Source organism: Plectropomus leopardus, chromosome 12, assembly GCF_008729295.1.
Source record: "Plectropomus leopardus isolate mb chromosome 12, YSFRI_Pleo_2.0, whole genome shotgun sequence".
Taxonomy (NCBI): Eukaryota; Metazoa; Chordata; class Actinopteri; order Perciformes; family Serranidae; genus Plectropomus; species Plectropomus leopardus.
The window spans coordinates 31,573,417-31,594,464 of NC_056474.1; the positions used below are offsets into that span (position 1 = coordinate 31,573,417).

A 21,048-nucleotide genomic window follows, 5' to 3' on the forward strand; every position below is an offset into this window, starting at 1 on the left:
TTCTGAAGCTGTTGTCATGTAACATTGTTCTAATATACATCTACGTATAATAACATTACACATAAATGTTGATGTATGTTTTTTTTAAACATTTTAAATTCAAACTCTACACAAACATAATTTTAGCTCACTGGCATACACGTATGGAGAGAGCANAATAATAAATCAACAATAATAATAATAATAATAATGTCTTGCCCTACATGCTCAGTGTTTTTTTTAAACATTTTAGATTCAAACTCTACACAAACATAATTTTAGCTCACTGGCATACACGTATGGAGAGAGCAACAACAGGAAGAAAATGAAAAAAAAACATACATCAACATTTATGTGTAATGTTATTATACGTAGATGTATATTAGAACAATGTTACATGACAACAGCTTCAGAAAACAAATGATGTAAAATGGAGGTTAGATTACTATAACAATTTTTATAAACACAACAAAATTCAAGGACTGTTATGAGATTTTTTTCATGATTTTTACTTATTTAATGATTTAATCAGGCTTGGAAAATCTGAATATGCAATTCTGTGACTTTTCCAGGTTTTCCATTACTGTAAGAACCTTGCTTGTTAACCACTGCATTGATGAAACATAAAGTTTCAATGTATCTGCTACATATTAACTTGTAAATGTATTTGTGGTTTGCAGAAACATTCATCTAGTTTTTTTCAAAACAAAAGCATACACAATAGAAGCAGTTGACTTTGGGTGCTCTCTATTCGTGTGTGACTGGAATGTGCTGACATACACATTTTCAAGAAAATTATGAGAGCTGATTTTTTTAAACACCAATAACACCAACGTCAACTTCATCTGATACTTTATTCCTCTTAATAACGATGTATTCAACCTGTTTCAGCCTTTACAGATTGCATTAAAGTGGACCAGGATGGGGGTGATGCAACCAGTCATCAAAATCTAACAGAAGATGGTTACATCCTGTTATCAGCATTGATCTATTATTAATGCACAGATTCAGATTGAGGCTGCCAACAGCTGGTGCATAGTGAAAATGAGAAGGAGGATTCTGTACATGGATACCTTTGCCTTCCACATCAGCCACAGCTTAAAGACGTCGACATGTCGGCCACACTGGATGCTCTTATCTCCAGTATCGTAGCTCACATCGTAGGGTTTGTCTGTCTGGAAAAGGTACTCAGCCCCCAACTCATTACACTCCTGTAGGAGACCCTGCAGAGGAGAGAGGTACATTGCATGTATACCAAAAAGTATAAGATGTTATTTTAAAAAATTCAAGGCTTTACAATCTATGAAAACATGTGATGGTCTTTATAATAAACAGTTATTGTTATTATGTTGTTATCAACATAATGAGGCAACGTTTTCATCTCTTCTTTAGTGACAAAGAGAAGCACTCTCTTCCTACTGAAGTAGGAATGGTCTACAGTCAGCCACTTTCTAGACGTGCAGTAATCATGTTTGCTTTGGTTTTGGCTGCTTTGGTTTTGGCTTTGTAGTATGTTTTTGGAGGTATTCTCTCTCTCCCTCCTGCTCTCCTTTCTTTCTCTTCTCTTTCTCCTGCAGGGCGTGTGTGTGGCAGGAGGTGTGTCTGGTTCCTCCTGCAGCAGCAGATGAAGCTCACCTGTCCTGTTCTCTGTACTGTGTTCCTTCAGTGAACTCTATAAACCTTGACAAGCCTCCAACTTTTTGTAATGTATATAGTAAAGGATAACATCTTACTCTCTTCTTGACGAGTATGGCAGAGCACTGCAGAGGGACGCCCATCATCTTGTGAGGATTCCATGTGACAGACCAGGCCCTGGAAAACAATAGTTTCAAATTTAACAATAAACACTGAATAAGTTATTGACATTGGTTACTTCTAGACCAGTGATACTCAATTTATGGCTAATCTGGCTCCCCACAGGGTGTCAGGTGTCGCATTTTCTAATTCACAATAAAAATAAAGGGATTCGCAATGAGAATTGTTTTTGTACTTTTAGTATACATAAGGTGCTGGAGTGCAAACATTAAAATTTTTACTCCACTTCACTTTTTCACTTTTTATCACAAAAAGTGCCAGTGGAGGATCCCCCACACTCCCGATAGAGGTCCTAACTAAGCTCCTAAAAATCCTTGAAAATTCCTAAAGCCCTAAAAATGTCTCAGAATCCTTGAAACTTCCTAAATTTTTTAAAATCCTAGAAATGTCCTAAAATCCTAGAACCTACCCAACATCCTTAAAATGTCCTAAAATCCTTGAAACTTCCTAAAATCCTACAAATGTCCTGAAGTCTTAGAAAAGCCCTAAAACCCTAGAAGCATCCTAAAATGCCAGAAACATTCTAAAAACAGAGTAAATGTGGACTTCAAAACCGTTTTGGAATGAAAAATAATGGAACTGTAAACGTGATTAAAAAATGCAATTTATTGTGATTAACTTTAGAAATTATGTGATCAATCATTCGAAAAAATTATTTGACAGGCCTAAATAAAACACAAGATCAGTAGATTAGGCAAAAAGATAAACAATGTGTCACAAATTCTCATGATCTGTAATGAGTTGCAGTGAGGTGGATGTTGTGGAAAACAACCAGGAATTATTAGAGCGAGGAATCAGGTCAGACTGGTTGGCTGGCTGGTAGGTTATGTATCAGAGGAATTTTTTTTCAGTTGGGCCACCCTGTTGATTGAGTGTTTGCTCATAGTGTCAGTTGAAAACATTGCTTTGTTATTGAAGTTGACTTCACAGTGAGTTGTAGGCTCACACAAAGACATGACGCTGTTTGAAGTGGTTGGGTTGTGTGTTGATGCATTTACCGTTCAATGGCCTGTAGTTTCATCCTGTGCCTGTCTGACATCAGCAGGCCTCCACCCCAGGCCGCCTGGACGGACAGAGACAAATCCAAAAGACAGGACTCAAAAAACACTGCATCAATGAAGTCCAACACATTCTGATCAATGTGGTGTATAATGTGTCTGCAATACATATTAGTCATAATGCTGTATTTTTGTGACTGTGTGATCTAATTATGAGCAAAAGTGTTTTAGTTTAGCCTTTGCAGACTGTAGATGGGCAAATACACTGTAAACATGATCCCACACTGGGTTTCCACTCATCAAGGTGTGCTTTTGGCTTGGCCCAAAGGCACACCTTTCCTTAATCAGTGCACTACCTTTGCTTTTTTTAAATGAAAAACCTTAAAAATAGTTTGTACATTGCTGGACTTTGAGGGCAGCAGTATTCATGTTCATATTATTGTTGGTTGTTATTGGTTGTTCCAAAATTGCATCTCAATGTAATGAGTATTCTCCAAATCTTAAACAAATAAGTTCTGCTGGACTGATGTTTTGGTTTTTGGCCCGTTCTCATTCCAAACTCGTAACATAATGTCACGTTGACAGTGCTTTTGATGTAAGATTGTGATGCCAAAAGCCACCTTTCATGTCAGCATGAAACGCCACTGGACAGCGTCAGGTGGCATGTGCCGTGTCCGCATGATAAGCGCTGGACGGAACCTGTTGTGTCTGCATGAAACGCAGCTGGATGCTGTGGAGTGTCATACCACCACTGGAGGGGATTGTCCTCAGTATCTTTCTGCAAAATCACTGACAGAGTGGCAGTATTTGACTTCCTCGGAATGAGAACAGGCTGGAAATGAATGTAAGATGTTATTACCAAAAAAAGTGATCAAAGTTAACTTGTGTGTGTGTGTGTGTGTGTGTGTGTGTCTGATAGAGAGAGAGAGAAAGTGAGACATTACATCCACATGCATCCAGAGTGTGTGTTTCTGGCAGATGTCAGCGATGGCGCTGAGAGGGTCAAAGGCTCCATACACTGTGGTTCCTGCTGTCGCATTCACATAGAATGGAACCAGACCCTGGAGAGAGACAGAGACAGAGACAGAAACAGAGACAGAGAGAGACAGAGAGAGACAGAGACAGAGAGACAGAGAGAGAGACAGAGAGACAGAGAGACAGAGAGACAGAGAGAGAGAGACAGAGAGAGAGACAATGAGAGACAGAGAGAGAGAGAAAGAGAGAGAGAGAGCGAGAAAGAGAGAGAGAGAGCGAGAAAGAGAGAGAGAGACAGACAGAGAGAGAGAGAAAGAGAGACGGAGAGAGAGAGAAAAAGCTGAGACTGTTCTCATCACATGTTCTGATGTGTATGTTTCAGCTATTAGCACTTTCTTTCTTTATTAGCAATTTCAGGGATGAGGTTTTGGCATTAACCAGAGATGTAAAGCATGTTTTTACACTGTGAGATAGAGGGTATTTTGAAAGCATCTATTATTTTCTAATTTTCAAAAAACTGTTTATAATGCAATTATTAACTGACATTGCTGTGCCTTTCGTGCATACCTGTTCTTTGGCTGTAACAATGGAAGACTCAAGTTCAGCTGGAATCATTTTCCCTCTTGAAGGACCAAAGGTAGAAAAAGACTCAAGACTCAGTCATCAGCAGCTAATTGTGAGCCTTTAATAACCCTTTTAAACCTGAGCAAATTGGTTTGACTTCTTTCAAAAGCATGGGGAGAGAGCAATGGGCAAATTAAAAACACAAAACTGAAAAAATGACAACAAATTAGTAAGAAAATTACCTGAAAATAAGCACAAAAAAGAAAATAAAAGGAAAAAGCAAGGGAGAAACTGACTCAAAATAAGTGCAGAAATTAAAACATATATATATATATGTATATTTATTTCTGTAAAACAATGTTAAATATTTAATTATACTGATTATAAATATATTTTTTTGGCATATTTTTGGCATAAGTTTTTGATCTTTTTTTAATAGTTCTTCTTTTTTGTAAAACATTTTTTCAGTTATTTTCTTTATCACCTTTTACTAATTTCTTGCCATTTGTGGGACATCTCTTGTCATGTTGGTTGACAATACAGTACAAAGTATTTTATGCATAGAAGCAACTACTATATTGTAAACATGAGTAACAGCATGTGTATTCACTCATTGCATGGACTAATTTCCCCAGAATACAGACACACACACACACACACAAACATACACAGAGAAAGAGAGCAAGCTGCAACAGGTGAGCAAACACGTCTTTTGTGACTTCACAGTGACTATGAACAACACACATGTGCACTTTGTGGGTGTCTAACTTACCTACCTTTCATCACATTTCACCATGACCACATTCTCGGTGCCCAGCCCCAGCACGGCTGCAGATTTTTTCACTGAATAGTGACTCTGAATGGGTGAAAACATAGCTATTCATCTGCATTTGTCTTAATATCAAAGACACTACAAACAGGTAGAACATCCATTCAGCTGAAGGCAGCGGCTGCATTGTTTGGTTCTAAGAAGAAGTTCCCAGGTGTACAGGTGTACATGACAAATGTGAGAGCCCTGCTTCTGTCTCCAGACTCTGAGCTGTGTGTGTTCACTAAACTCTATGATTTGGACATAAAGGCTTGGTGTGCACAGTGCCATGAGCTCTGAAGGCTTAACTCAGCGGGATGTTTTTGTAACCTTTCCACTGAAAGCATTCATATAAATGCTTTACATAAGCATTTAACCCTTTGAAACCTGAGCAAATTGGCTTGATTTCTTTCAAAAACATGGGAACAAGGCAACAAAAGAATGAAAAAACAAAATGTAGCAAAAAATTAGTAGAGGAAAAAAAAGGTACCAGAAAATTACCAAAAATTATTACCAAAAATCGTAACACAACAAAATAAGCAAACCAACAAAAAAAGAAAAAGGAAAAATAATCAAGGCAAACGACCAGAGCAAGACAGCAGTGACTGTGTTTTCAATATTTTGGCTTCATTTATGCAAAATGAGGGAAACAAGACTGAAAAGGTGCTTTAAAAAAACTAATTTTCTAACATGATTTTAAATATCTAATTATGACAATCATGTACTTTTCCATTGTAGCTTTCCCTATTTTTTCCCGATTTTTTCCTAGACATTTTATAAAATTATATGGAAAATAAAATAATAATGTTCTAAAAGAAGAAGAAGAAATTGCACCAGTATGCTCAGGGTTGAAAGGTTTAAGTATTCACAAATGTCTCTCAAGCTGAGAAACTGACCATAGTGCAGGCTTTTTTTCAGTGATGAAGGGGTGTTATAGCTTTCTATAGATTCCAGTGTCATAGAATCACAGTGAACTTTGCATCAAGGAAGGAAATATCCTTGTTGCCAGGGACGTACATTTGTATATGGACAGTAGGGACATGTCTTGACCAATATTTTGGGAGGACAAAATTCTCCCTACTAATATCTGAGTGAACTTATCCTCATTTTACCAGTTCTGTGAATGAAAAAACTGGACAAACTGCATCTCATATCAATTCAGTAAGAGACGGAGCATTTTATTTTTTCATACAGTACAACACTGTAGTGTGCCCAATCAGTAGAGATGGCAATTTCAGCACCAGAGATCGAACTGTTTTTGTGCTTCCACATAGTTCAAAACAGGATTCGAAATGTCACATGATCATGTCTAACCCCTACAACGAATTTTAAAGGGCCACAGGAAATTCTGGCGTTTGATATGTGTTGACTAAGTTTAGATAGATAGATAGATAGATAGATCGATAGATAGATAGAAGAAAAGAGAAAATATTATTTGTATTATTATTGTTGTTGTACACACACACACACATTTATATATATATGTTCAATTTGGCCATCAACTGATCAGAAGTGTTTTCAGTAAGATTTGGTATTTCTAATAAAGAATACAACACCTTGAAATTTGCCTCATCCAGAGATAGTCCTAGGCTGATCATCCTGATGAGGTGAGCTCAACATTCTGTTTCTCTCTCAGTTGCAGACCAAGCTGGCAGCGTGACGAGAGGGAGTGACAATTTCTAAAATTCAAAGTGCTCACATCAATACAGCTACTAAAGCTGCAGCTACAGGGGCTTTCTAAAACCACTATATAAATCCAGGAAATACTAAAGTGAAACTCTCTCTGGACGAGAAGCGGATGGGGGATTGTGGATGGATACAAGCGACCAGTGGGGCAGGGCAGAGGCAAACTGTGGCGAATTGGTCGCATACATGGGCCTTTGCCATCAGAGTGTAGAGTGTGTTGTGTGATTACATGTTCTGAAGTGAAGAGCACCAGCCGAGGCAGAGCTCCCATCCCTCTGCTCTTTACCTCTGGGTAGAAGTGATATCTGGCCACCAGGATGCTGTACAGGTTGGATATTGTCCCTCCTTCAGAAAACGGAATACACACTTTATGAGCCTGTTGTTGTGTCTCAGTTCCGCACTACATACGAATTCTTGGTTTTGTGTTGCACAGTGTATGAGAATTAGAAAGTGCATTGTTCACAGATTCTAAAGCATGCAATGATGTTAAAGAAATACCTCCACTGCTGTACAAACTGAGACTTTGGACACCACAGTGTACACAGCAGGGGGGCTGCAATTACAGACGGAAAACCAAAACGTTGATAAAACACTATTAGGAGATGACTGTGTTTCCAGTGAGTGATGTTCTGCAACTTCTCCTTTGATGATAACATTCCAAGAAGCATAGCGATGGATGCTAAAAAAACGGCAGATTTATTTCTTTCGCAGCCACCACACTACCCATCATTATTTGCAATCTATGAGAGCGACAATGGAAAGGCGAGCCCCTTATACGTGGAAGCAGCCACATATGAGGTTTTTCTGGGAGGTGATAGTCCACGATTTTACAGAGGATTGTGGATTCAAAACTTCAGGATGATCCGCTCAACTTTTTAAGAGTTCTGTGATGCAATAACACCTCTTGTAGCTCCTGCTGCATCATGACGGAGCCAGTTGCTACTGACAAGATTGAGAGACTGAGAGTTTTGCAAAATATGGCTTTTTTGAATCAACTTAAATGCCACCTCACATGAGCGTAAAACGCTTTTTTGGGTTTTTTTGCCATAAATCAGAGTTTTTTCAAAATTAACCATTACCATTGTTACCATTGTTACCATTGTTACCAATGTTACCATTTAGCGTATTTTATACTCGCAATTTCAATTTGCTTAATTTGAGGGTTAATGGAAACCCACCTACTAATGATAACTGTTAATATTGTTAATGTATAGTTTATGTTTAAAAATAGAACTTTCCATGGATTTATGAGGCAAAACACAGGTGACTTACTGAGGTATCCACTGTCATGTTTCAACTGTTTTTATCAAACAGCTCATCCCTCCTACTGTATCTTTCTTGCATGTGTTACCTGGACAGAAGATTCCATCTCCCTCATCATCAGACCATCCCACAATGCTTTGCATCTTCCTTAGCAGAACTTCCTCCAAGAGGACAAAAACGGGAGACACTTCATAGGTAAATCTGGAAAAGAAATGTATTGTATTTTAATCAAAAGGATAAATATGAGGGGTTATGAGATGAATAATTGGAGAGTGAAGAAAAATATCTCTGATCTTCACTGTTTTGTAAAATATTTCACAACATAATACTCATTTCTTATGGCCCATAACCATAAGATGTGGTTTGTGTAGAAAATTAAACCATGTGAAAAGATGAAATAGCTTAACCCTCATCCGAAATGTGAAAAGGACCCCTGCTAGACAAGCATTTTGCTTCAATCCGCATTTTTTCATGCTACTTCTTAATCTTAACTGGCTGTCAAATAAGTGTTGTGGAATAAAAGTAGAACTTCATTCTGGAATGTGGTGCACTACAACTAAACATAAAATGAAAACACTCAAGGAAGGAACACGTAACTCAGCATTACTTAAGTACAGTACTAGTAGAAATCTTACATGTTAGTGTTGGCTGTAGAGGTTAACCACTCGCCTGCCACTCCAATTACGTCCAGACCTGAGGAGAGCTGGTTGAAGAAACGGGGATGGCCTGGAGCAGTAAAAGGCAGAGGTCGGAGCGCATGAGTGATAGGCTGCACAGGGCCTCACGCCTAGTAAAATGGACCTGCACTCATATGGCCCTTTTCTATTCGTTTGACCAAAGCACTTTCACTCCACGAGCCACATTCACCCGTTTACACGCACATTCACACACTGGTGGCTGAGGCTACCATACAAGGTGCCACCTGCTACTTAGTTTTTAAACATTCATAAACATTCACACGCAAACATCAGGAGCAATTTGGGACTTAGTATCCCGCTGACCGAGGGGCCTGGAAAGCAAAAAATTTAAATTGAAAATAAATGAAGAGCTACTTGCATACATTCTTAATTGTGTCTCAGGACAACCTCAGTTTGTGGCCAAGAAAGCAAAAAAAAAAAAGCATGCATGCCAAAAGCCAGAATTTTGTTGCTTTTGTACACTTTTCATGTTTATAATGTCATTTTGGGACATTTTTCTGTAATCCTAATCACATACACACACACACCTGTACTAACACCATACTTGAGTGTGTCTCTACAGTCCACGAGTATCTGCTCTAAAGTTTCTGGTTGGTCAGGCAGGTCCAGACTGAAGCCCTCCAGTCCCTCCTTCAGTTGGTGAGGATGGTGGAAGTCAAGGACCTAAAACACACGCAGCTGTCATTTTCCATTCCATTATTTTTTGTCTATTGAATACTGTACATGCATCTAGTACACATTTCGCCAAACTAAACTAGATTTTGGATACAGCTAAGAATAGTTACGATACCATACCATACCATACCATACCATACCATAACATACGAAGTGTGTCATATCATATCATATCATATCGCATCGCATCGCATCGTATCGTAACTATTCTCAGCTATATTCAAAATCTTTCATTAAATTAGAGCTCACTAAGGCCCAACATAGCTGACAGTGGGAGAACGTGTGGTTTTAGTGGTACTGAAAAATATAAAAGTTAAATTAATTCTGGATAAAAACAAGGATTAAGAAATCTCAGTCTCTGGTGTTACATAACATAGTTTTACATTTTAAGCTCAGTGGCTAAAGACAGTAGTGCTTGCCTTGAGAAGCCGAGGACAGGCCCATACTTGAAATGTCCAACTATGCATGTTTAGGAAAACAGTAATACTCATGCTAAGCCTTTGGCAAAGAAAGCAAATGGCACAAATTTCATGTCAGGTACGAATCAAGGTAAGGGCAAGTCAAAACAAGTGCTCTCAAAGCTTCAATTAAGTTTAAGAGTAAGGCCAAATTTCAGCTTTGTCAGGCCATGCACGATAAAAGGGTGGGCAAGAATTGATTATCTGTTCATGAATGGCTGTTGGACAGTCAGATAAATTTCTGATGTGCCACACGTCGCAGGCTCTCGCAGAGTTGAAGCAGAGCCACAAGTCCATTCCACAACATCGGTGCCTTTTTTTCTTACTGCGCCTGTGTGAAGTGGCAAACACAGCATCTAAAAACGCAATGGCAACACAATTCTGAACGCTGATTAAAACTAATGTTCGCAGCAAACAGTCTTAACATAGGAGGTGCAGTTTATGGTTGGTAACAACTGGACACCAAGGAATGCTGGGTAGCTAATGTAAGCTATCAATATAACAGTAAAATTTGCTAGCTGACCTCCATTTCTGACTGTCCACGTCTTCCAAGCCATCCGCGAGTCCATTTGTGCCAGCGCCTCTTCTTCTTAGAGGTTTCGGCACACAGGATTGCACAGATTATCAAGGTAGCACGCTTGTTAGTATTGTTGCTAATACCTGCCCCAGCGTTTTCAAACTAATCTTTATTGTCAAGAGCCAGGACGGTCCTCAGGGGCCAGTGTGAGCACATTAATTGTGAGCTTTGGCTTTACGTCGCAGACAATCTCGTACAGTATGAGTTGGGATTAAACAACAGCGTTTCTACAATTGTACAGTGTATGCTCAGTTTAAGAATTTTATTTGTACTTCTAACACTCTTTGACAACTTATGATTACTGATGGAACATACATGCGTACATGTATGTCTCAGTCGTGATGTGTCTTGCTCTTTTAACTTCTTGACATGAAATTTCCTTTTCATGTCTATCAGCAATGTTCATTGGACCACTGAACCTTAATAACTGCCTCTGGAAGTACATAGCTTCATAATGAAATGTCCCCGTAACTTTTATGCTTTATTATTTCTATAGCTTTTTAATTCCTGTCCAGCAGATAGACTGGCAAGTTTCGAGTGGAACTGAGCAGAATGCTAAGACAGTGTACAAGATTGCTGTAGAAATCAGACCTTGGAGCTCCTCTGACTCGACTTGCTGATATAATTCAACAGGATGTTCACCAGCTCCTGGAGGAACCCTCTGGTCATCTCCTCACCACCTGCAGCAGGGAGAAGGTCTGCACTCACAAACACACACACACACACACACACACACACACACACACACACATAGGATCACTTGAACTAACTTGATTTGGTTGGTTGAGCTAAACTTTGTTCATCAGTCAAAGAACGGGCCCCCCCTCAGTGACAGACGGAAGCTTCTGGTCCTGACTGCCCCTCAGACTGTCAGGAGGACCAAACCCAGTGTGTGAATGTGAACAGCCTGAGCTCTCACCTTTGCTGTAGATGCTGCCAAAGTCAGCAGGTGTCAGTCCTCTGTCTCTGACTGCTGCTGAGTCCTCCTGCTGTTTGTAACTCCCAGCTGACTGATCGATGATTCTTTCTGAAGGCACAAATCAGACGTGTTTGTATCATTTAACTCAGTGGGAACAATCCTTCTGTATCTGATCTGGGTGAAATGATGATGAACACTTGTGTACTGTTTGTAGGTCTAGTGTTGTCTTATAATGTGCCAAAGACAAATTTCCCTTTAATGCAACTAATGGACAATAAAATCCTCTGAATTTGAAATGGTTGACAGCTTGCAGCTATAAACGTGAAGGTATATGAAGTGAAAACTCTGGTTCTGACAGAAATGTGTCCATAGCACCAAGTATAGAAATGTGTCAAGTACAGAAAGTTGGCATCCAATGCTTTACTCATTCACGTGAGAGTTACTGATTCTATCATGAATTAGCCGGTTTTAGGCTAAGGTCTGATATGGCTTCTTGTGTCCTCTTTTTTGAAAAGAAAAAGGGTTTGTGGAAAAATGTTAACTTTTGTCTTCTTGTCATATTAACACTGTGTTTTGCTCAGACTGCACTCTCTTAATGTCACAGCTGTATCCAACATGACAAGACAAAGTCAGCATTGTACTTTACCACAGAACACGAATACATTACATTTGTAAGTTTTCATACATATTGAATGTCATTACTGTGTTTCCAGGGACATTTTAGATATCAAACTTGTTTTGTAGCGACCCATTACTGTATTTACAGTTGGGATGATGGTACAAAAAGCAGTCTGGCCAAGATTGTGCCCCCAAATCGACATTTCAAGATAAAAGATGATCTTTTTTTTTTTTTACCATAACCAAGAGGCTTTTCTTGCCACGTTAACCACAGCATTGGTGAAACACAACATAACAGTTTCAGTGTTTCTGCTACTTAGTATCATACAAATGTTACCAAGGTTTGCAGGAACCTACGATGCCAACATTTTTTTTAAACACATTCTCATTCGAAGTCATCACATGGTGTTGCTCTATCAGTGACCTTCCATGTCTATATGTGATGTTATCTCCAGGATGTCATTATTGTGATGACAACAATTGCACATGGTGGGATGATGCAGTGTCACTAACTGACGCGGTCTGTCTGTATTTCATGCACTTGCAACCGGTTCCATCCAGCTGCATCCTATTTGACATGCTGGGGTGAGACTGTGTGGTGACCAACCCCTGAGACAAATATGATGTCTGTCTGTCTGTCTGTCTGCAGTGTCTGTCTCTGTTTTTCCCTCTACCACTCCATCTCTCTATCAAGAGCACGTCAAGGGCATTAGTGGTCAGGAAATTGATCTCTTAAACACTTTGCATATTATTCAAATGGATAGAAGTACAATGTTTTAATGCACAGCCAGTGCTGCTTCCTGTGATATGGACAGTACATTGATAAGTGCATTGATAAGATAATTGATAAGTACATTGAAAATTATAATTATTAATTTAAATTAAATGTTAAAATAGTTACTAAATGCAATGTACTATAAAATGTACAGATTTAACTGTAAATTAATAAAAAAAAATTCTGATGACAGATTTCTCAATAGAATGTTTGGGCAGGGTTGTACAATATCTCTGGATGTCATGGCAATCTGATATTTTATAATCAGTATTTTAGAAAGTCACTGTTGAACTGTTGGGAAATATGAGTGAACTGTTATTCATCATGTCTGTGATTATTTTATTATGTGTTTATTTCACTTACACAGTGGTGTGGATGAAGTACTTGAATTAAAATACAATACAGTAAAAGTCCAGATTTCTAACCAGAAAATGACTTTGGTAGCAGTTAAAGTCACCTATTAGAACATTACTTTAGTAAAATTGTTAAAATTCTTAAAATATCAGATATACTGTACTATCACTCTGTTTTTATAAAAATAGTTGAACTAATGACATATATTTTCTCCATGTTTTGCTCAGTTGACACCAAACTTGCTACAGGGAGTCTTCAGACTGTCCTACACAAACCAAATACACAGATTCAGCCTATAGTGCATCACAATGTTTGACCGCAAACAGTGCTGAAAACATGTACTAACAAATTCTCAAAGTTCATGAAAAGAAAACTGAAAGAAACGTTGCTTTCATGGTAGATTAAGTGAGTTGTTACACACAGAATTTTGTTTAACAACACAAAATTTTATCTCAAAAACAGAATTTTAGACAGCATTGTGTATTTCTGCAAAGACAACTACATGCCATTGTTCATTTTAGCAAGTTTTATCCACAGAGCCTTCACTCTGTGCTTGCTTAACCCTTTGACACCTGGATCATTGTCAGCCTTTGTGAGTAAATTGGTGTGAAATCTTTTTGCACTGAGCCACTTGGCATGAAATTTTCTCTAACCCCACTTAAATACTATAATTAAAAAAATAATAATACAGACAGAATTGTGTAAAATGTTCCTTAAAAATAACAGGAAAATTCATCTTAAAGTCAAAATCACCTCAAAAGTCATTGAACCATCAGTCATTTTTACACATTCATCCTCTACTTATTGCACTCACATTTTTTTTACCATTTATCAGCTGTTGTGATTTCTTCTTTTTATGGATTCAATATAACATGAGATATCCATAAAATATGTCAGTCAAGGTTTTCCAGTTGACAGTAACAAAAACGCAGTCACGTAAGGAGAGTCAAACTGCTGTTACCTGGCAGCCGTAAGAAATCCATCTCAGATCAGTTCTTCAAAGATGGTTCAAAGCAACCTGGCTTAGTCCCACTGTTACTGTTCTCAACAACAGGCAATGATTCAGCCTGATAGCTGCTCAGTCACAAGTCTGTCACAGTAATTCATCCAGGTGGTGTGAGGCTGCTGCCTTTAAAGAGCAGCAGGTAAAGGGAGACAATGGATCTATTATAATCGAGACGGTAGGTTTGAGCTTCCTCCTACTCTGTGCCCGCCTCCCGCCCTGCCCACTCCGCTGATTGGACAGCTTGCCGAAGCCACCCGAGGTGAAGCAGGAAAAGACGAACACGCCCTCCCCCGCTTCTGTTAACCTCCTGACTACCAGGAAAAAACATTGTCACATTACATTTTTTTCTAATTCCCCAATCTTTGTAAGGTTTACAACAACATTTTTTTGAAAAAAAAAAAAAGTTTTTGTTTTTAAGATACAGTGGACATTGGAACACCATACATGTGAAACGGAACCTTGATGGCAACTAGTTAGTCCCAGAGAAAATATCAAAAAGTCAACATAAGAATGTTTTTAACATCCACATAACTGTCTAACAGTTGCTTTGTTGTGCTTTGAAGATATCATGTGTCCACAGTGGACATCAGAATGCCATATGTGAAACAGAACCTCGATGGCAATCAGTTAGCCCCAAAGAAAATACCAGGATTTAACATCCACATAACTGTCCATCATCACTTTTGTTTTGTTTTGCCTTGCCTTGTTGTGCTTATTTGGTATGATACTTCAAAAAGCAATTTTCCTTCTTGGAAACACAATGGAACGCCTTGCACTTCGTGCACATCACGTATGTTTTGCTCTTGCAGCCGGATCTGCGACATCTTGATGCATGTGTTTCGTCCACCATCTCTGGAAGATGGATTGCGCCATGGTGTCTCAGACTGGCATTTGGTTGTGTTTGGTTGTTTCCACTTTTGACGTGGGGGAGTGTAGTCATCTTCACTGTCACTTGTGACTCCTTCTTGGGCCCGAGAATCAAGTCTTCACCAAAGAGCAGTTTGAAGTCAAGGAACTTCAGTGGTGTCTTCCCCAGAAACTGGCAGTCACTCTTATACTGAAGCCAGGAGTTGGTGATTGCCAGGTCAAAAAAGTGGAAAACTGCACGCACTGTGTAGCAAACCCACTTTGTGTTTTGTGCTTGCTGTTTCTTGTTTTGTCCACCAGAGGGCAGCTTGCACTGTTTATAAGTTCATTTGGGAGAAACAAATAGTATTTTGACATGATTCCTTAATAACTATGTTTCATAATTAGAGTTTTGCTAAAAAAATTAATTTCATCTATATGTATGTGTATATTTTGCTCATTTAAGAGCTAAAAGGGTTCATCTTAAGAGTGCAAGATTTTATTTTGAAGGTCGCTATGTCGTAATTCCGGGTTAATAGTGTGTTGCCGGGAAAATTTAGCCATGAACACGGAATCAACAAGTTGACGGTAAAATGATAAAGTTGGCTGTAAGGTAAACAAAGGAAAATGCGTGTGAAGCAGCAAAACAGAAACGGTGCCGGAAACAGAGTGTATTTTAGCAACCCCCCGAAGAGGCACAAGGTTGGTGTGTGGTTGTAACTATATTTTTGACAATGTGTGTGTGCAGGAAATTTATGCTAGCTTGTCGCTCATGTGTTTAGCGATGTCACGATATATTGCTGCATATTCAGATAGGCTTGCACTGTGATTGTTTACCAGTTATTATATACGGAAATGGTAACAGAGATGTGATTTGTTGTTTTCTTTGTTTTTCTTACAAGTTCTCACGTTGGTTTATTGTGGAGCTCATGGAAAGGAATAAACACTAAAAACCATCAGTCGAGTCTCTTACCATCTTTCGGAGGGTATGCTACACACTGTCCATTTCCAAGTGTGAGAGGCCATCCTGTAGAAACTCAACATTCGTTCAACCAAGTCCATGCAACCCATGTTGGTGCTGAACTCAGGAATTGCCAGTGGCCTTGACACCTGGACAAACCTTTTGTCTTTCTTGGACCATCTTCTGCGTGTGTCCTGAGGTTCAATGCCATAGGCAGAGGATGCCATGGCAACTGGCTTGTTGTCCAACCAATTTATGACATCAAGTTCAGGAGGGCTTCGTCTGACTACCATCTCTGATGCCCCTCTTCCTTTCTTTTTGAAGGGGTTATCCCCTATGATCTTGTACTCCTTTGGCATCCTGTTTTTCATGAGGGTTCCAGTCCCTGTCAGCCCTTTAGCCATCAGGGTGTCGAGGAGGTTGATCGTGGTGAAGACAGACTTGGGTAACAGACTCTGACGGATGAAGAACAGCTTGCTCTCCGACGCCCTTTCCTTCTGTGACTGTGAAGGTAGCCTTGCCTTGGTAGACCACAAAGTCTAAGACCAGACTGGTTGGTGCAGCCAAGACAAACACCTTCAATCCAGTTGGGTGTGGTTTTCCTGGAACATACTGGCACGCTGGGCATCGACCAGTAAAAGAAATCATTTGCTTGTCAATGCACAATTTTCCTGTTCTAAGCAGACTCAGACACCCTTGCGTCACTTGGGCAAGAGGGGCCTGATTCTCCACAAGAGGTTTTTTTCATTGTCTGAAACATCAAGGTCATTGGCAATCTTAATGGAATCTCTCAGCTTGTAAAACTGATTTCTGGTCATGGATTCTGCCACAATTTAAACTCAAGGTATTTGAGGCCCAATACATTTGAATGTTTGGATATCCTAGACAGCTCATGTAAATAGAATTCCCAAAGAATGTCTTCAGTTCTTCAGGAGTGGTATTTAGTGTTGCTCCAGACCCAAGGACTTCACGCTGATTTGTGCACAGGCCATTACTTCAAACACTGAGTCATCGATGTACTCCTTAAAATAATCCGTTGGGGACCAGTTTTGGTGTGTCATGGCATCATTGCTCTGAATAATGGGAGGATCATCAAGTTGGAATTCATCTTGCTCTTCTTCATCAGACAACTCAATATCTGAGTTTCCATCAACAATTTGCAGTAAAATCCTTTCTGCTTCTGAGAATGACTCCCTTTCTTTTCATTTGAAAAAACAGAACAAAATAGAAGAAATAACTACAAATGTCCACTATGGAGGACATCTCTTAAACACTTAAATACTATGCTAAAATAAACTAAAATAAAGAAAGCCAAAATTTGCTCAATAAAAAGCATTACGCACTTACTTACGCAAAAGGAGTTCATGGAGTCCTATGCTGTGGGTGGGAGATATTCAGGTTTACAAATGTCCTCCATGGAGGACAAATTTGAACTACTGGTAGTTTGCAAACAGTAAACACAGAAAGTAACATAGTTTGTTGTTCTTACTGGGACATGATGACCTCAGAGACACAGCCTTACATGTTAGATCCTGAACCCCGTCCAGATTATTTAAGTTCACCGCTCGAACCTGCGCAGAAACAGAGACTTCTGTAAACCGTCTTTGCATGGTGAGTAAACAGTTATCAGAGTTACAATTGAACCATATGGTGGATTCTTTCTGTTACTAGCGCTCTTCTTTTATGCCCAATGAAGTGGAAAAGAAGCTGATAAAACAGCTACAAACTGTGTTTGTGCACCGCCGCTGATGATCACGCATGCGATGGTGCACTGAACGCCTGCTGAAATAAACTGATTTTAAGAATGTGTAAGCTAAGTTTACAGAGAAAAGTGTCATTTTACACACTCCTGGTTTGGAATATTATTATGATAGGACAGATAGCATTCTAATTTAATATTAATATCATATATACTGCAGTAGATTAGTTTTTACTTGGAAATATTTGTTGTAAAGACAGTATTATCTTTTCCACACTGTCTGTGGAATTTTAACACTTATCAAAGATGGCAATTTTATTTTTGGGGAATCAATGAGGGCTAATATCTATGTCAGAAAGTGTGCTGAAATTATTTTTGAACATTGTAAACCTCCTACAAATTATATTCATTTTAAGAGGACATTAATATCTGGTAGATCAGAGAACATGTATTTGTCTTTTCCCAACAGTATATTTATCACTCCTGCTACACAAAATAGTGAGAAATTATCTATGTAAACTTTTGACTAAATCTGTTAATTTAAAAGAAAAAAAAATGTTTTTTTTATCCATGCTAGGTTGTATGAAGAATGAATCAAAAGCCAAGTCCTCCATCATATACATGACTTACCATCCTGGCCTCAAACCAAACTGACTGTCCACAAAACATCCACAGCACACACAGAGCAGACTGTGGATGTGTGAGGAGAACAGAGGAAGAGTATGTTTTTCTTCTTGTCATAAAAATGTGTGTTACGACATGGAATAATTTTAATTTAACTCCATCTGTACAAACACATGGTCCCTAATGTCAATACAAGAAAATCCCCTCAATCAGGAAAAATGAAGAATTTTATTTACAATATAATTTGCACTGTAAAAAATACCAACAAATGTGGTTAATAGTTTTTTTTCTTTTGAATTTCACAAGCAGTGCTGAGCAAGTAACTTTCAAAATGTCATGCAGTATATATTACTAGTAGCTGTCATTTTAAAGGGACATTTCTTTACAATATTACTTCCTGTGCAGAATAATGCATAACACTACTTTTTCATTACTTTCATCCTAAAAAAACTAAAGACGTCCAACACGGCGTTAAAAATATCAATGCATCGAAAAAAGGCTGATAACATATCAACATGTGTCTCTTTCAGATGTTACAGATATCTTGAATGCTGCAGCTTTGTTAGCTGGTGTTCGGGATACCTGGGAAGACGAGTGAGGGTCATCATCCCGTCTTGTGTTGTATGCCAAAAGTTCGGTAAAGTTGGAAAGATATTCACAGATTCGGACTTCCGGCATCAATAACTCATTAGTGATACGTTGTCAAAACATAAACGAGGCCTCTTTCCCATCGTTGTAAGGTAGACAATGTGCTACAAGCCCAGTTTTATCAAAAGTAGCTGTCTTTCAAGCTGCAGAAATAACATTGGTGTCAATGAGCAGCCGGCTGTGAGACGAGTGGATAGGGACCGTCTGCAAATTGCAAAACCGCTACAGCAGCGAAGAAAAAACACGACACAGATATTCAACTGGCTCCTGTTGATCATACTACAACACTTGTTTTATAATGTATATATATATATATATATATATATATATATATATATATATATATATATATATATATATATATATATATATATATATATATATATATATATATATATTCTAAATTAAATAAATAAAATATAATAATATAAATAAATATAATAAATATATATATATATATATATATATATATATATATATATATATATATATATATATATATATATATATATATATATATATGGTTCCTGCTGATCATACTACAAGATTTTTTTTTCTTGTCATAATTTTATGGATTTTTTATTTAGAAATAAAATGTAATAACTTCTCTTTTATGCACTGTAGTGTCACCAAAATCATTGCAGCCATCAACTGGATGCTGTTGATCATACTACAACACTTGGTTTGATATTAAAAATATTTTTTTCATAATTTTATGGAATTTTTATTATAATAATAAAATTTAATAACTCCACTTTTATGTACTGTAGTGTCACCAGATTTACTGCAGCCATCAACTGGCTGCTGCTGATCATACTACAACTCTTGGTTTGATATTTAAAAAAAAATCATAATTTTAAGAATTTTTATTAATAATAAAAAATTAATAACTTCTCTTTTATGTACTGTAGTGTCACCAAAATCATTGCAGCCATCAACTGGATGCTGCTGATCATACTACAACTCTTGGTTTGATATTTTTTTTTTAAATCATAATTTTATGGAATTTTTATTAATAATAAAATTTAATAACTTCTCTTTTATGCACTGTAGTGTCACCAAAATCATTACAGCCATCAACTGGATGCTGCTGATCATACTACAACACTTGGTTTGATTTTGTTTTTTAAAATTCATAATTTTAAGAATTTTTATTAATAATAAAATTAAATAACTTCTCTTTTATGTACTGTAGTGTCACCAAAATCATTGCAGCCATCAACTGGATGCTGCTGATCATACTACAACACTTGGTTTGATTTTTTTTTTTTTTTTTTCTCTGTCCCACTGTCCTTACCTGCCTCACTATGACTCATTAATGGCTCCTTAGTCTCACAAACTGTTTTTTTTTTGTTCCTTTACTTGAGCTTCATTCAATTCCTGTTGTTTGTTGACTAAATCCCTCACTCCATTACGATTTTTGGTCCATATGACCCAGAGCCAGTGACAGTTTTTTGGATTATCCTGACCAAATAGTGCTGTAGACAGTTCAGACCATATTTTTGAGGAATAACTGGTATCCCTGTTTGCAATGTTAGCACTCTTCATTGTTCTGGCCAGTGCTTCCATTCCTCCTGCCATTGCCCATAGGTCTTTTCTATGAGCTTTGCTTCCTTTTTTAACTCGTCCCATTGTCTTAACATTGCACCTAACCCTGTGAAAATGAGACAAGCAAAGCTAGAAGTTTTTATCAAGATAAAGTGAGGGGTCCAATATGGAAAGATGCAGTAAAACACATGGGAATGTCATATCAAGAAATGCAAGATAAGGTTAAAGTATCAATACATAGCTACGAACTAAACATAATATTACATTTCAGATTTACAAAATGTAATATTCTTATTTGGCAATTTACATAATATTTCAACATGAGGTTAAAGTTAGATTTATTTCTGGAATACATTTACATTAAAAATCATTTGGAGATTCAGTAACATTTCACTTACGTAAATATTGTCAAGATTTCAGATTCCAAAAGGTAGACAAGCACAGCACAACTCCAATAAAAAACATAAAATTACTTACACATAAAGATGAAACTGAACTGAAGGGGAAAAATTCCAAGAAATCCAATGCCATCTTCTCCTTCATGGTGATCTGCA

The 21,048-nt window shown here is 37.9% G+C and overlaps 1 protein-coding gene across 1 annotated transcript in view; it reads right to left on the reverse strand.

The window, feature by feature from the left end:
- Window positions 1-14,296, reverse strand: part of gad3 (glutamate decarboxylase 3) — a 20,550-nt gene extending 6,254 nt beyond the window's left edge. Inside the window, exons 1-13 of the mRNA XM_042497135.1 lie at window positions 14,124-14,296; window positions 11,416-11,523; window positions 11,088-11,194; window positions 9,314-9,449; window positions 8,724-8,814; window positions 8,177-8,289; window positions 7,055-7,170; window positions 5,108-5,187; window positions 4,335-4,389; window positions 3,737-3,853; window positions 2,793-2,857; window positions 1,713-1,791; window positions 1,053-1,202 (exon numbers count right to left, since the gene is read on the reverse strand). Of these exons, the coding sequence (XP_042353069.1) occupies window positions 1,053-1,202; window positions 1,713-1,791; window positions 2,793-2,857; window positions 3,737-3,853; window positions 4,335-4,389; window positions 5,108-5,187; window positions 7,055-7,170; window positions 8,177-8,289; window positions 8,724-8,814; window positions 9,314-9,449; window positions 11,088-11,194; window positions 11,416-11,523; window positions 14,124-14,145 (1,239 nt within the window). The 5' untranslated portion in view covers window positions 14,146-14,296. The remainder of the gene's footprint in view (window positions 1-1,052; window positions 1,203-1,712; window positions 1,792-2,792; window positions 2,858-3,736; window positions 3,854-4,334; window positions 4,390-5,107; window positions 5,188-7,054; window positions 7,171-8,176; window positions 8,290-8,723; window positions 8,815-9,313; window positions 9,450-11,087; window positions 11,195-11,415; window positions 11,524-14,123) is intronic.
- Window positions 14,297-21,048: the final 6,752 nt, after the last annotated feature.